The sequence below is a fragment of the Arvicola amphibius genome, chromosome 3, assembly GCF_903992535.2.
Source record: "Arvicola amphibius chromosome 3, mArvAmp1.2, whole genome shotgun sequence".
Lineage (NCBI taxonomy): Eukaryota > Metazoa > Chordata > Mammalia > Rodentia > Cricetidae > Arvicola > Arvicola amphibius.
Window position 1 is genome coordinate 24,111,899 of NC_052049.1, and position 15,034 is coordinate 24,126,932.

Here is a 15,034-nt window from a genome sequence, read left to right on the forward strand (position 1 = left end):
TAATGATTTTTGTAAAGAAACCCTGTTCAGACTCTTGGAATCTTGTTCACCAGTTTAAGCTCAGGTCTTACAAGCCAGTAGGGGGCAGACAACAATTTCGGATGTCTTTGACTGGGCCCCTGTGTCTCCTCCTCTCTGACTGGTTACCTAACTCCAGCCTGGAAGCGCTTCCTTAGCAACTGGTTGCCCTGGGAGACGGGAAGATGCAGTCCCACTGACCACATTCCTGGCAAATTCCTAGCACCTACTAGCGGTTAAAGGCGCCAGAGAACTATGTCGGAGATCCTGTGCCAGTGGCTCAACCGGGAGTTGAAGGTGTCCCGGACCGTGAGTGAGTGACCACAGCCCAGGGCAAGCGACGAGGGGAAAATGGGGCGCGGAGGGGTGGGGGGCGCTGATAGAAAGTGTCCCCTGAGTGGCTAGCAGCGCCCCACAGTGCAGGCCAGCACTCCTCAGTCCTACCTAGACACCTGGGGCCTTCTCACTGCATCCTGCCTCTGGCATTTCCCTTCATGCCTTCTCAGCCCTCAGAATTTCTGACCTAGTCTGTATTTCTAAGCAGAGATGCTTCAGTTAGAGACACTGGTCTGCTCCTATGGGGAGGAAACCTTGTTCGTGTCTGCAGTCTGACCCTGACTTTGCTTCCCAGTTAACTCTCTAGTAAACAGTAAATGGGTCGACGTAGAATATATTAACATTTGCCGGTTTTAGGAACTTTCATCTCAGTTTACAAACGGTAGCTTGAGGTGATTCCTTTTCTACTTTTTTAAGTTAACCTTAGTTAATTTTATTGAAGGCACAAAGCTGTGCCCGAAAGTCCTAAAGTTTTATGGCCCAGAAAGTCCCAAACACTTCAGATTTGGTGAGAACCAACACTCCCAAGCCTAGCACTTCAGTATGCTCTTTCTCCTCTTTGGGGGGAGGGATTAATGTCTCTCCGGGGGAGGAGGGACACTCATTTTCAAGTGCTATGGATTTTCCTCAAGGCAAGACATTTTCAGGACAAATCATTTTAGTCTGTCTTCCCAGAGGAACCCTTGCCTCCCTGCCAGTTGCTACCGAGGTGGGCAGCGTTGCCAGTTCAGCCCTGGGTCATCCCTGCTAGGTCAGTAGTGTTTGTGCAGGTGTGGAATATCCACTGAGAGCCCACGGATCTTCAACACACAGCAGCCCAAGCTGCATTTCTTGAGGCATAACTTTAGGCTTATTCTTTGCTAAGCTGCCTCTACCCTGTTATGAGCAATAATAAATTCTTTCTCAGTGTTCTGTCTCTTTGTACCTCTGAGGGTTTCTCTGCTCAAATATGATGCTAAATTCAGGACAGTGTTTAGCATTTAGCAATTCTTCTTTCTCTCTCACCATACTGCCCGAAAATGCAATATCATGCATGAAGTTGCACTCTTCTGACATACCAGCTGCACAACTTAATTAAGTTCTTAGCTTAAGTTTATTAACTTATTTGATAATAAAATCTATACCATTTCCTTAAGTCCTAAGGACCCTTGTAGAATAAAACGCTTTTGGAAAACGTAAAAAGTTAATCATAAACATGCAAACACTAGATGCTGTTATAATATTAATAAGTTTGAGAAATTTGGTTTTGGGAGGAAGTATGACTTCATTCTGTGAAGACTAAAAGCTTGGAGACATTTTAAATAAAAATTATAGCGCCACAAGCTGTGAGTGGAAAATTCCCAGCATCTTTTTTCCTCAAGTATAAATCTGGAAATTGTTAGCAGAGACACCCCATGCTAATTTCATTTTAAACACTAGCAATGCAGCCATTGCTGAATCCCAATTGCTGCAAGATGTCCGAGGAGACAGTCTGATGTAGCCAAATTATGCATGTAAAGGGCTATCCAGAGTACAGGGAATGTATTCAGTTGTGTTTGATATCCAGGCACCACACGGACTCTTGCAGAAGGCTTCTCACTAGATAAGTTGTTCTGTGGGGTGTGCTGGAAGATTTTAAATACTTTGTAAACATATGATGTAAACAAACTAAGTTGAAGAAGGTAATTTGGTGATTTCCTGGATTATGGCTGTGTAAGAGCAAGGGATCAGAATGCGGACTGCCTGCCTTTAAATGTCTTCTTCACCATTATGAACCAGTAGCCTACAGTTCACCGTACTAAAAAGAGTATGGGTAATGATGTGTTATCGGTTGTATCAAGGTTAAATGGCATAAGAGACATCAAAGACTGAATAGTACTTGGGGCGGGCATAGTGAGTAAAAATCTCTCTTATCTTCAGTCGTCTTAAAGAGCACCAACATAGGATATTTGAACAAGGGTATATATTGAGTTGGTTCTGAAAGAGAAATCATCTCAACAGCCTTAAATAGAGTAATAATTGCATACACCACATTCTCATACTATGACTTACTGTGAAACTATTGAATGAATGGGGTACATGTTTCAATATCACAAATTTTTGTGTATTTATTTGAGTTAAAATATGGTAGCTTATTGTAGCTGGTATAATTATAGTTTTATCGATTATAAAGCATGTGTACACAGGTTGGGGAAAAGAAACACATGTACTGTGCTGTATTACCTATATTGTTGACACGCCCATAAATCTTCATATTGTGATTATTTTAACATAATGGAAGTATGTAAAGATATAATCCAGAATGTCAATACAGGTTACTCTGAGGAGGCAGCCATTTATATATTGCCTTCATGCATTTCCATTATTTCAATTGAGCTAGTGTTGCTTTTAGAATTTAAAAGGAAAGTTCAGTATAGTATTGAAATGACAAGTTCAAAAGTGGAAGTCAAACTTCTTAAAAAATAAGAGAAAAAACTTTAGTTGAAACATGTATGCTTTCATAATAAAGTATTTTATAAGCTCATTGAAGAGTTAATTTTCTCAAATAAAAAATGTAGTGGAAATATTAAGAACATAGTTACAGGCTACTGATTATTTCTAAGGTAGACTATGCTAAGACATTTTATACTATTTTTTATTTTATGTTAAAAAAGCATAAAAGCAAGTAAAGATGATAATGAGAATATTTGGGAATTGGTCAAGGATATATTGTTAATAAATTGTCGAGCTAAGTTATTAACCTAGATATGATTTTTGTTCTTAGGCACTATGTTTTAAACTTAGGTATATTTATTAGTATCTATTGACCTTCTAAACATTCATTTAAACTCACTTTTAAGGGCATTCATCCAATTTGGATTTTTTTTCTTTTAACTTTTAGCTTCTCTGGCAAGTTATAAGGTTCAATTTCCAGATGGCTAGACAGCAAAGGTAGGATTATTAGTGTCTGATTAAGAGTGGTTCAGTCCACTCGTTGCTTGTTCATCAAAAATCAAAATAAAACAAAACAAAAAAACCAAACATAACAAAAACAAACAAACAAGCAAACAAAACAAAAGCCAAAACAAGATGAGGATGCCATGTAATTGCTTTTATAAGGCTAAATAATCTCTGTTTGAGAGACAGTCAAGGTGAATTGATTTCTAGGTTATCTTGACAGCTAGTTTCTGAACTTCCTTTCTTATTCATGGCAGAGAAAGGACGTCCTAATAATCTGAATTGAAACTAGTCATATTCCACTTGGGCAGGTGGTAGTGTATGTTTTTGGGAGTCACTGGAGAGTTGATTAATCCTAAGGCAGGAAGACTCTGATCTAGCCAATAAAACCTAACAATCTTCAATATGATATAGTAAATTGAATCATTTTCCTTGAAAATAATGCATATTTGTATAACTTAATAAGATTTCTTAAACTACAATACAATATATTATCCAAAATGATAACTGTAATTCAAGAATTACTATATATTATAATGATACATAAATTTATTGGCATGTTCTTTAATTAATTTTTAATTTTTATTTTTTATGTAAACTCTGATTATACTCATTCCATTCCCAACTCCTTCCATATCCTTCTCCTGTTCTACTTCATGTTATTTCTTATAACAAAAACAAAACAAAGTATACACATCTACACACACACGCACACACACACACACACACACACATGCACACACACACACCGTGGAATCCTTATAGCTGACCAGCTATCATTGAGTATGAGACTTGCCCTGGATTGTCATTGATAATAACCAGTGTCACTCAGTTGAAAACAACTATTTTCCCCTGTCCCAGCTCTCAGTTGCAAAAAGCATCTTGGTTAAGGGTCAAATTTGTGTCCACTTCTCTTTCCCCATCCTGGGCTTTTGTCTGGCTTGACCCTGTGCAGTTATTGTACACGCTGTCACAGTTTCAAGTTCACAAGTGCCTCACTACTGCTGTGTCTAGTAAATTCTAGTGCCTTGAAGTCTTCCATCACCCCTAGCTCTTACAGTCTTTCCACCTACTTTTCAGCATCGATCTCTGAGTCTTAAGGGGAGGAACTTGATAAAGAAATCTCGTTTACCACTGAAGGCTCAAAGTCTCTCACTCTCCTTATTGTCTAGGTCTCTGTGTTAGTTGCCACTCACTGCAAGAATTGATTTTATAATTAACAATGAGCAACATAGAATTAATATTACTGAAAAGTCTGCCATAAGTTCTCTATGGGGTATTTTTTATTTACTTACTTATTATTGTGTGGTGTATTTGTATGTAGGTGTGCATGTATGTATGCACCTATCAATGGAGGAGGTATATATCAGGTCTCTACTGTGCTCTTCATCCCATTTTTTAAAAGATGTAATTTCTCACTGAACCGGAGTTTATTTCAGATAAACTGACTGGCAAGTGTGTTCCAGGGTACAAGCTATGTGCACATCAAGTGCTGGAGTATCAGACACACACCAACATCCCAAACTTTCTCCATGGGTGCTGGAGTTGTAAAGCTACATTCTCATGATTTCGCAGCAAGTATTTTACCCCCCGAGCCATCTCGCCAACACCACACTCAGTTATGCTACAGAATAAATATTGCCTCTCTTTCTTTAAGAGCAAATGAGGATCAGAATTCTACAACAGAAATTCTGCATAAATGGCATACGCTGTGCTAGCTATTTTTATATCAACTTTGTACAAGACAGAGTCGTTGGAGAGGAAGATGCCTCAGTTGAGAAAATTTCTCCATAAGATCTGGCTGTAGGCAAACCTGTTGGGTATTTTCCTATTTAATGATTGATATGGGAGGGCCCAGTCCATTATGGGTGGGGCCACACTTGGACTACTGATCTGGATTCTGAGAGAAAGCAGGCTGATTTTGGAAGTCAGTGCAGTGGTTCCTCAGTTACCACAAGACTCCTCTATACCACTCTTGCGTATATACCCAAATGATGCTGAATCATACCACAAGGATATTTGCTCAACTATGTTCACAGCAGCTTTATTCATTATAGAAACAACCTGAATGTGACTCTATTGAGGAATGGGTAAAGAAAATGTGGTGCATTTACACACTACAGTATTGCTCCACTGTTAAGAACGAGGACACAAGGGGATATGAAGGCAAATGGATGAACTAGAAAAAAAAATCATCCTGAGAGTTAACCCAGATCAATAAAGACAAACATGGTATGTTCTCACTCATGAGTAGATATTAGCCGTAAAATAAAGGAAAACTATATAACAATCCACACACCAGAGCAATTAGGTAACAAGGAATGCTCATTAAGGGACACCCAGGTCATAGAAGAGACTTTGTGAGTGGACTGAGAGCAGATGGGCATGAAAATATGAACTTGCAGGTTGGGTGGGCACGGAGCAGGAGAGTACTGAGGGGAATTATGGGAGGAGGCATTTTGGCATTGGAGGAAGCCTGACTCTAGTGAGTCTGTGAGGAGAGCCCAGTTTAGACTCCCAGCAATAGTGGAAAAGTAGCCTGAACCGGTCATCTCCTGTGGCCAGTTTGGTCCTTGCCCCATTGCCCTCAGAAAGGTGCGATCCAGAAAACTGATGGAAGCAGATGCAGAGACCGACAGCCAAACATTAGGCAGGGTTCAGGAATCCTGCAGAGGAGGAGTAGAAAGGAGTAGACTAGGAGCCAGAGATGTCAAGGATACCAAGGAAGGCTCACACATTCAACTAATCCGGGGCTCTTAAACACTGAACGGACAACCAGGGAGCCTGCATGGGACCTAGGCACTCTGCATACATGTTACAGTTGTGTAGCTTGGTCCAGTTGTGGGACCCCTAATTGTGGAAACACAGGATATCTCAGACTCTTTTAGTGGCTTTTAAGACCCTACTTCTCATACTGGGTCACGTTGCCCAGCCTTGATACATGGGAAGGTGCTTAATCTCACTGCAAAATGATATGCCATGTTTTATTGATAGGCCCTTTCCTGGATGGAGTTGGAAGAGAAGAGAATTAGGGGTAGGAGGGAGGGATGTGAGAGAGTGATGAGGAGGGGGCATCGGTGTAAAATAAATAGATTAATTTTTAAAAAAGAAGAAGAAAAGAAAGCAGGCTGTGCAAGCCATGGGAAGCAAGCGCCCTCTCTGGCCTCTACGCTTCTGCCTCCAGGTTCCATTCTTTTTTTTTTTTGTGCTGCATTTTTTTATTATTAAAAATTTCCATCTCCTCCCCTCCTCCTCTCCCTTCCCTCCCCTCCTCCTCCCCCTTCCCTCCCCTCCCTTCTACCAATACCCCCACTCCCTCCCTCTCCAGGCCAAAGAGCCATCAGGGTTCCCTTCACTATGTTAAGTCCAAGGTCCTCCCAACTCCCCCTAAGTCCAGGAAGGTGAGCAAACAAACTGACAAAGCTCACAGTGAGCCCGTCCATGCTGTAGAGTCCAAGCTCATCGCCGTTGTCCTTGGTTTCTCAGTCCTCCTCCACCATCAGCCACATTCAGAGAGTCCGGTTTGGTCCCCTGTTCCATCAGTCCCATTCCAACTGGACTTGGTGGTCTCCCGTTAGTTCTGTCCCACCATCTCAATGGGTGAACGCACCCCTCACGGTCCTGACTTCCTTGCTCATGATCTCCCTCCTTTTGCTCCTCATCAGGACCTTGGGAGCTCAGTCCGGTGCTCCTATGTGGGGCTCTGTCATTTTCTCCATCCAACGCCAGGTGAAGGTTCTATGGTGATATGCAAGATATTCATGAGTATGGCAATAGGATCTGGACATTTCTGGCTCCCTCTCCTCAGCTGCCCAAGGAACTAGCTGGGGGCATCTTCCTGGACACCTGGGAACCCCTCTAGAGTCAAGTCTCTGCCTACCCTAGAATGGCTCCCTTAAGTAAGATATATAATTCCTTGTTCCCATATCCGCCCTTCCTATATCCTAACCATCCTATTCCTCCAAGCTCTCCCCATCCTCCACTTCACACTTTTTGTTTGCGTTCCTTTCCTGCTTTCTTGACTTCCTTCAGTGATGGGCTATGGATGTGAAAGCAAATAACCTCCTTCCTCCTCAACTTGCTTTTGGTCATGGTGTTTCATCACAGCAATAGTAACCCTGATGAAGATATATGGCTTCAAATTATTTGTATAGATCAGATTAATCATAAAGAGAATCATACCTAACAGTGCATGTCTTTTAGGCTCTGACCATGGATAAATTGAAAAATCTAAGTAAACTTATCATGTGTATTTTAATATCTTCTGTGGCCATAAACATTATTATAGATACTATCATGGCACACTAAAGAGAAAGCTGCTTCCAGGAAAGCAGTATCTCTATGTCTTGATATTGCAAGTAGGAATAACTATCTCTAGGTCTTATTTTTTGTCCCAGGGAAGTCATAACTAATGTGTATTTGAGAAGATAGCAGGTAATCATTGATATCTAGTGACAACCCAGCTGACATCTGATAGATACTCAGTAACCTGTATTTCAACATTTTCCCATTTCTCGCTTTAGAATATTGCCCAGCGTGGTTTCTGACACAAAACATGGTATATATGAGAAAAACAAGAGTAAATCATTACTTTACGTTGAACTATGTCTCGAGAAAGCGACTTGAGCTTTTGAAACCTCAGCTCTGTGAGTGAGAAAGCTCAAGCAAATTCTTAGGATTTCTCTGATATTAATAATGGTAGATTTTATAATATGAGATGACAATTTCTTATGAGGAGAAGGCCATCAGACTAAATATTATTGGAAAATTAACATGATTCATAACTTTGTTTCCTTACATAATCAAAGGAAAACACATTTATAGATCAAATTGCTTGCCATCAATCAGAATTATCTGTTATCAGACAATGCTTAAATCAAGCCGTTGCTTGTTTTTTTATTATGTTTCTGAAGGGCACATTTGATCAATATATTGATAAAAAGAGATTAGGTTATATTTGCTTCATACTTCTCACCCCAAATATTTACGAAAGGAAAACGACTTAAAAATATTCTCTAGTTTCCTTCTATAACTAAAAGCTCCTAAACTTTCAATCATTGTAAATTCTTCTGTTATGAGAGTATCATTGTTATATTGTCAATCAGTAAGCACAAAGAATATTATTCACATGGTATTTTAATTAAATAGTTCAATTTTGTGTTTTGTCAAATATACTAAACTCCTTGTTTTTATTTTTTTAATAGTTGGGTTATCACTAATGCCCAATTTAGTCTTTCTGTATTGAATAGTAGTTCTTGAGAATTGCCTTGAATTTTATGGGCATACCCTGTTGTTCATTTGGTTGGTTTTTTGAGACAGATTCGTCCATCCCTGCCTTAGGTGTCCTAGAATAAATTGCCATCCATCTGTCTCAGGCCCTAAGTGTAGGGAATATTGGGCTTCACCGCCATGCTCAGATGGTTATACATTATTGAGGTATTTTTGTAGGATTGTTTTAAATCTCATTTTACTTTTTAAAATGGAGCTATTAAATAGACGTACTGAATACATATTTTATGATATATTATGATTTTACCATATTATACAATAATATGATTTTACATCTAATAAAGAATCTTAGACCTCGTCACATTTTGACATCTCTATTAAAACTTATGTGAAAATTTAATTTCCTTCTTGATGCTGCTCACAGTAATATGTTTAATAGCTGTTTGGGTCTTGTGTGTGCTGCCTTCATAGAGTTAGTCTGCTATGTTATTACAGGGTTAACTGTTGTTGGAGTGGGATTTGATAAAGGAATAACTGGTCTCTCTGTGTCCATTTGACGTACTCACCTGCACTTGCACCCCGTAGCATGTTGGGATGCAGTCAGAAGGCCTTTGCCAGGTTCTTATATCTTGGTATAGAACTTTGTCACTTTTATAAATGTGTGAAAAGATTTTAAATAAGTAAATATTTTGTGTTGTTCTGCTACAGTAATATAAACTGAACAATGACAAGAAATTTGTTGTTCTTCTTTGAGGTATTGTATTAACACATAAATGATACAGGATTAGAGCTTGGTTTATGGTTGTCCAGCTAGGCCTTTAAACTGACTGTCTCTAGATACCTTCCTCTTTCCTGTGTCAGGGTCATTAAAGACAATATTGCTTCTGGTATAAAACATTATATCTGTATTATCTAGTTACTAAGCAGCATTTTTTCTTTACTACAAGACAGAATCCTTTCACTAGAAATCAATACAGCAACTGTAAACCAGAACTAATGTTTTAAGACCAGAGTTTCATGATAATAATGATACCAAATATTTTCATGATTGAAATTCTATGAAATAGAAATTAAAATTTCATTTCCAATATAAATCTTGAGATTCTGATAAAACCTTCCTTCAGTGGAGGAAACTGTAAAGGTGCCAGCATCCTTGTCATCTGAAGGGAAAATGGTCAAGGTACTCCAGGCAAAAGCCACAGATCCTAGCTGCAGCTGGCTGAAGCAGCTCTGAATGGCTGCAAGGTGAGAATGTATTCAGCCACTTTTTGAGGGTGTTAGGAAAGACTTGGGTTCCCAGTGAGTGTTGCTGAGGAAGATTCTTGGAAATGGTGCTTTCCCCTGAGTCTAATCCTCTCAAAAACTAGCAAATTCTCTGATTTTATTTCTTAATGTCATACCTAGCAACAGGGAGAAGGAAGCAGAGCACAGTAATGGTCAATGAGAAAGCAGTCATCATGAATAAATGCTGGCCATATTAGGGAATCTTTGATCCCATTAGTGTTCTGGGCAGCTGTTGTGAGGAGGCCACTTGATTGTTTCCCGGCTGCCTGGCAGCTCAGACCTGAAATAATCACATAGAAACTATATTATTTAAAACACTGCTTGGCCCATTAGCTCTAGCTTCTTATTGGCTAAACACATATCTTAATTTAACCCATTTCTAGTAATCGGTGTATAGCCATGTGGCTGTGGCTTACTGGGTAAAGTTCCTAGCATCTTTCTCTGGTGGCTCCATGGCTTCTCTCTGACTCTGCCTTCCTTTCTCCCAGCATTCAGCTTAGCTTTCCCTGCTTACCTCTATTCCTTGCACAGGCCCAAGACAGTTTCTTTATTAACCATTGATATTCACAGCATACAGAGGGGAATCCCACATCAGACAGCTTCTTGGTTTTGTTTCTGTTCAGACATAATTTCAATGGGTTTGTTGTTTGATCCACCGGGACCACAAACCAACCTTATCTGCAGTTAGTATGCCATGAAATTGGTTATGCTTACCACAAGAAGGCCAAGGTCTTTCTGTGAGTGCTGGCCAGCTCCGAGGAATGCGGAGGCTTCTTAGAAACAGGCCAATTTCCAGCTGCCAGCAGTGGCCTTTATCTCTTTCAAAGGAAAATAAATTTGCTTGATTTTCAAACATGCACTTGAGATGTAGATAGGATCTTTCCTCCTGTCATAGGGAGCAAATGCCACTGAGCATAGAGTGACATGGATTTTGGTCTTTTATCTACAATCTCTAAGCCAGAATTCTCTGAAATTTGTCATTTATTTATTTGGTTGAAATATCTAACAAAGCATGTTATGGGACTGTTTATTTCATTGAATACAAACGATTTAATATTTTTCTGTACAAATCAACTGCGTCTATATGTTTGATCAGAAATGTGAAGGTGTTATATTCTACCTGGCCCTAAAGGTGAGCTCACATCTGGTTTCAGGGCAATTTCAAATGTTTGCTTTCTGGACAGTGAAACACTCTTTGGAGAAGTGTTCATGCAACATCACCATTGAAGATCTATTACTGAGTATGTAGACTGTATAGCTAACATGACCCACTGTCTTTCTAATCATGACAATAAAATCTCCTCTGAACACACTTTGGCTCAGTCATGACTCTAGACAGTTTATGTGCAATGTCTCATTTAATGTTCACATAATTCTTTATGGACAATGGTCCAGTCTTCCTTTTTTACATGTAAAAAAACTATGGCTTTTAATTAGGTAAGGTTAAGTGATGTGTACACAGACCAGTAATGAAACCAAGCCCCTTCTTGTATAGCCTTAGCTTCCACTTTGTACTGTGAATGTTTTAAGTGTGTTCTCTAGCTAATACTGGTCCACATTGATAGAGAAGCACATGGGCCATTTCACCTGCTGCTGGAGCAGGACAGACCTATCACGGAGGATGACATTAATGATTTTGGTCACATGTCAGTTTCAGTGATGCGCACCAGACCTGTGGCTTGCATGGTTGCACATGGGGCTGAGTTTCTGCTTAACAACCTTGATCCCAGATGATAAATAACCTATGTTAAAGATGAGCAGTGCCCCTTGCACACTTCTTAAACTATTTACTATTCATAGTCCTGGAGTAAACTCTCCACTTCTTCACATTGGGAATGCCAGCTGGTAGTAGAGTTAATCCAGGGAGCTGATTACTATGAAATCAGTCATACTATTTAGTGATATTGAATGGGAAGAAACAAAACACACCTAAACTAAAAAGAGCAACACCTTCCCTGACTATGACTTGCTCTGAATATCCTTTGCTTATGCTCCTCCCTTGCTTTTTGTCCTGTTATGTCCTGTGAATGTGTATTAATGTTTATTCAACATTGATAAGCGATTACTCCCTTTAATCTGCATATCCGTCATGTTCATGCTTTTTTCCTTTCCCTTTCTTTGCCTCATTGTTTGCATGTATTCTTTTCTGATTTTTTATTTTCTACAGTCTTCTTTGTTGCTCTTACCATTTAATGTATTTTTTTCTCTGTGTAATTTTTCTTGCTGATCATTACACGGTAAATCTGAAGTCCTTATTGCATTAACATCTGCTGGCCAATGTTTTATATTATTTTCATTATGAACTATTCTGGCGGTGAAATAACTGATTACTCTTTCTTTGACTTTATGCCATAAACGCTTCTATTTTATCTATATTTGGAGTTGTATAATTAATATTCTCTGCAATTTCAAAGGAAGTAGATTATGATTTTATTTTTAAGCATATCTTTTTGTAGCAAAAACTTTGTTACTGACCATTTACCTGCTATATCAAGGTTGACAGGGTAGTATTAACCCACATCTGAGTTATTTTCAGTTTAAACTCCAGGCATTGGATTGGCATAAACAAGCACAGGGCAAGATACAGAGGGCAGCAGTCATGGGAGCAGACAGAGCAACAGCTTCTGCACAGAGAGCAAAGTGCTGAAAAATTGAACCCAAATTCCAAAGAGCTAGTACCTGGAAGAAATATATATCTACAATCTGACAATGGCTCCAGGTGCAGCAGCTTTGTAGAAAACTAAGAGAAGGGGGATGAATTACAGAGTAGGCTAGGGCTGAATTACAGAAGAGGCTAGCGAGAAAACTGAAAAGAAAGATGCAATTATATATCGAGGTAGAATGGCCCATCAGGGATAGTGGCGGCAGCCAGGGAACAGCTCTGTTGTGTACCAGATCTTCAAGGGCATGGAGAGTATCCATAGAATTGGAAGCAATGATGGCACAGTTCTGTCCAATGGAGGAAGTAAGCCTTGGGATTTTATTAGCTTTAGATAGTTGAAGAATCATATGAAATGGCACTTTAATTTAATGAGAGATCATGCCAATCTTCACAAGTTTTTCTGATGGCATCACAAGTGTTGCCATAGTAAGTTAAGGACAGTGGGTACTATGGTTCTGAAGGATGAGCTTATTTCATAGAGGTAATATGTACTATGAGTTATGAATTGTCATTCCAGAGGTGCTGTAGGAATTCCTACCACCAGTAGCCTTTAAGTGACCCACCCACTTGGGTGTGGCCTCTCATACTATAAATGCCCATGTAAAGCGCATGTTCGCCCTATCTTCTGGCCGTGGGATTAGGTTACTGTTCCCTGTTTGAGCAGAGGACTGTGATCTGTGAATCTATGCCTAAATAAATAGCCTTTTATTATACTCAGTTCTGAGCTAGTGTGGGATTTCTTTTTTGTATCCATCTTCATCTGGCATGGGGCATGAAACCACGACCCTGAGATTAAGAGTCTCATGCTCTACCGACTAAGCTAACCAGGCAGCTGGGAAACAAACAGCAGACACGGAGGTGTCCTCTCTTTGAAGGCAGTTTTTTAAGGACAGGTATGACTGACTAGGAGCCCAAATTCATCGATGTTGAACATGTACTGTGATGAGTAGCTTTAAAATAATGACCCGATTCCTGTGAGCAAACTTATTGAAGGCCATAGTGAGCACCAGATTTGTCACTCTAGAGGAAATCTCCATAAAGAACAGGTATTACCACGTTAACTCACCCTAAAAATTGGAATATTATTCAGATTAAACACTATGAGAACAAGTATCAAGGAAGTTTTATTTAAAATTGTGTCTTGGGGTCAGATGTGAAAACACTTATGGTGGCCTAGAGTCCCCTGAGTGTTGCCTGTGAGAGCAGCTCACCTAATTCCCTACTATTTATTTTAAAGGGACATTTTTTAAATAAAGAATAATTAAGAACTTGAAATGTTTATCTCTCTGTGTCTGGCTTTCCTCAGTGGCATGGTTTCCAGTTTCATTCATTTACCTTCAAATCCCATATTGTCAGTTTTCTCTACAACTGAATAGAATATTATCTATATGTTACACGTTTCCATCATCTATTCCTCATTTGAAGGGCATTGAGGTGGTTTCCATTTCCTAGCTTATTGTGAATAGATTAACTAAATTTGGCTGATGAGAAAGTATCTGTGGAATAGGCTGTGGAGTCCTTCAGGAAAATGCAGAGGAATGGTATAGCTAGCTCATATGGTAGACATGTTACTTGATTTTTGTGAATTCGCTGCACCATTTTAGCTAGGTCTGTACCACCCTGTAATCTCTCCAACAGTGACTGAGGGTTCTCCTTTCCCGTGTTCTCATCAGTATTTGCTGTCAGTTGTTTTGTTGACCTTAACTATTCTCACTGTAGGAAGATGAAATCTCAAAGTTGCCTTAATTTGCATTATACTAATTATTAAGGATGTTGAACATATTTAAAAATATTTATTCGTCACCTTTATTTCTTTTTAGAGCTCTCTGTGCTGAGCTATTGCCATCATTCCACTGCACATAAACCGGGCAGTGGTGATATGTCTGAACCATGAAACAAGATCCCAATTATGTCCAATAAGGATTTTTTTTAAAGTATGGATGATTTTAGTACATCTACTAATTTACAGGTTAAAATTAAATCTATATTTAAAAAATTAGGTTGCATCTAAGTTGGAGTCTTTGCTTAAGTATTTGGAGCACAGTTTCATAGAATACTTTGACAGTTTTATTAGATTAAGATTATTTATTAGTTTAATTAGAAAAGATTTTCTACTTCTTTCAAAATTTGGTTACCATCAACTACTGACTTATTTTTGGGGAACTTAACGTCTATTGTTAAATCTTTTACATTGGTTATTAGAAGATGTTTCTATAAATATATCCAGGACATGATGTGTTTGTGCTCAGTTATGCCGGCTTGGCTACATACATCACAAAATAACTTACTATTTTATTTCAATGTTTTAAATTTCAGGTCCTAAGTCATTTGCAAAGGCATTTTCTAATGGCTATCTAATTGGAGAAGTTCTGTACAAGTTTGAACTTCAGAGTGATTTTGCAGAATTTTCAGAGAGCAGGTTAGTAAAGTTATTCATCAAAAATTCAATATTTTTGGCATTTAGGCCTTTGTTATCTCAATAATACAAAGGAGAGGAATGAATATGTTTGCAATAAGTGTGCTGCTGTAGTAAAGTCACGATTTATTCTTTCCATACCTCTGTAGTCTTAGCCCAGATTTATCCATTTT

General features: G+C 39.0%; 1 protein-coding gene across 1 annotated transcript in view; it reads left to right on the top strand.

Annotated features, from left to right (window-relative positions):
* The first annotated feature begins 273 nt into the window (after positions 1–273).
* Positions 274–15,034, top strand: part of Spef2 (sperm flagellar 2) — a 158,086-nt gene continuing 143,325 nt past the window's right edge. Inside the window, exons 1-2 of the mRNA XM_038321484.1 lie at positions 274–331; positions 14,762–14,864. Of these exons, the coding sequence (XP_038177412.1) occupies positions 274–331; positions 14,762–14,864 (161 nt within the window). The remainder of the gene's footprint in view (positions 332–14,761; positions 14,865–15,034) is intronic.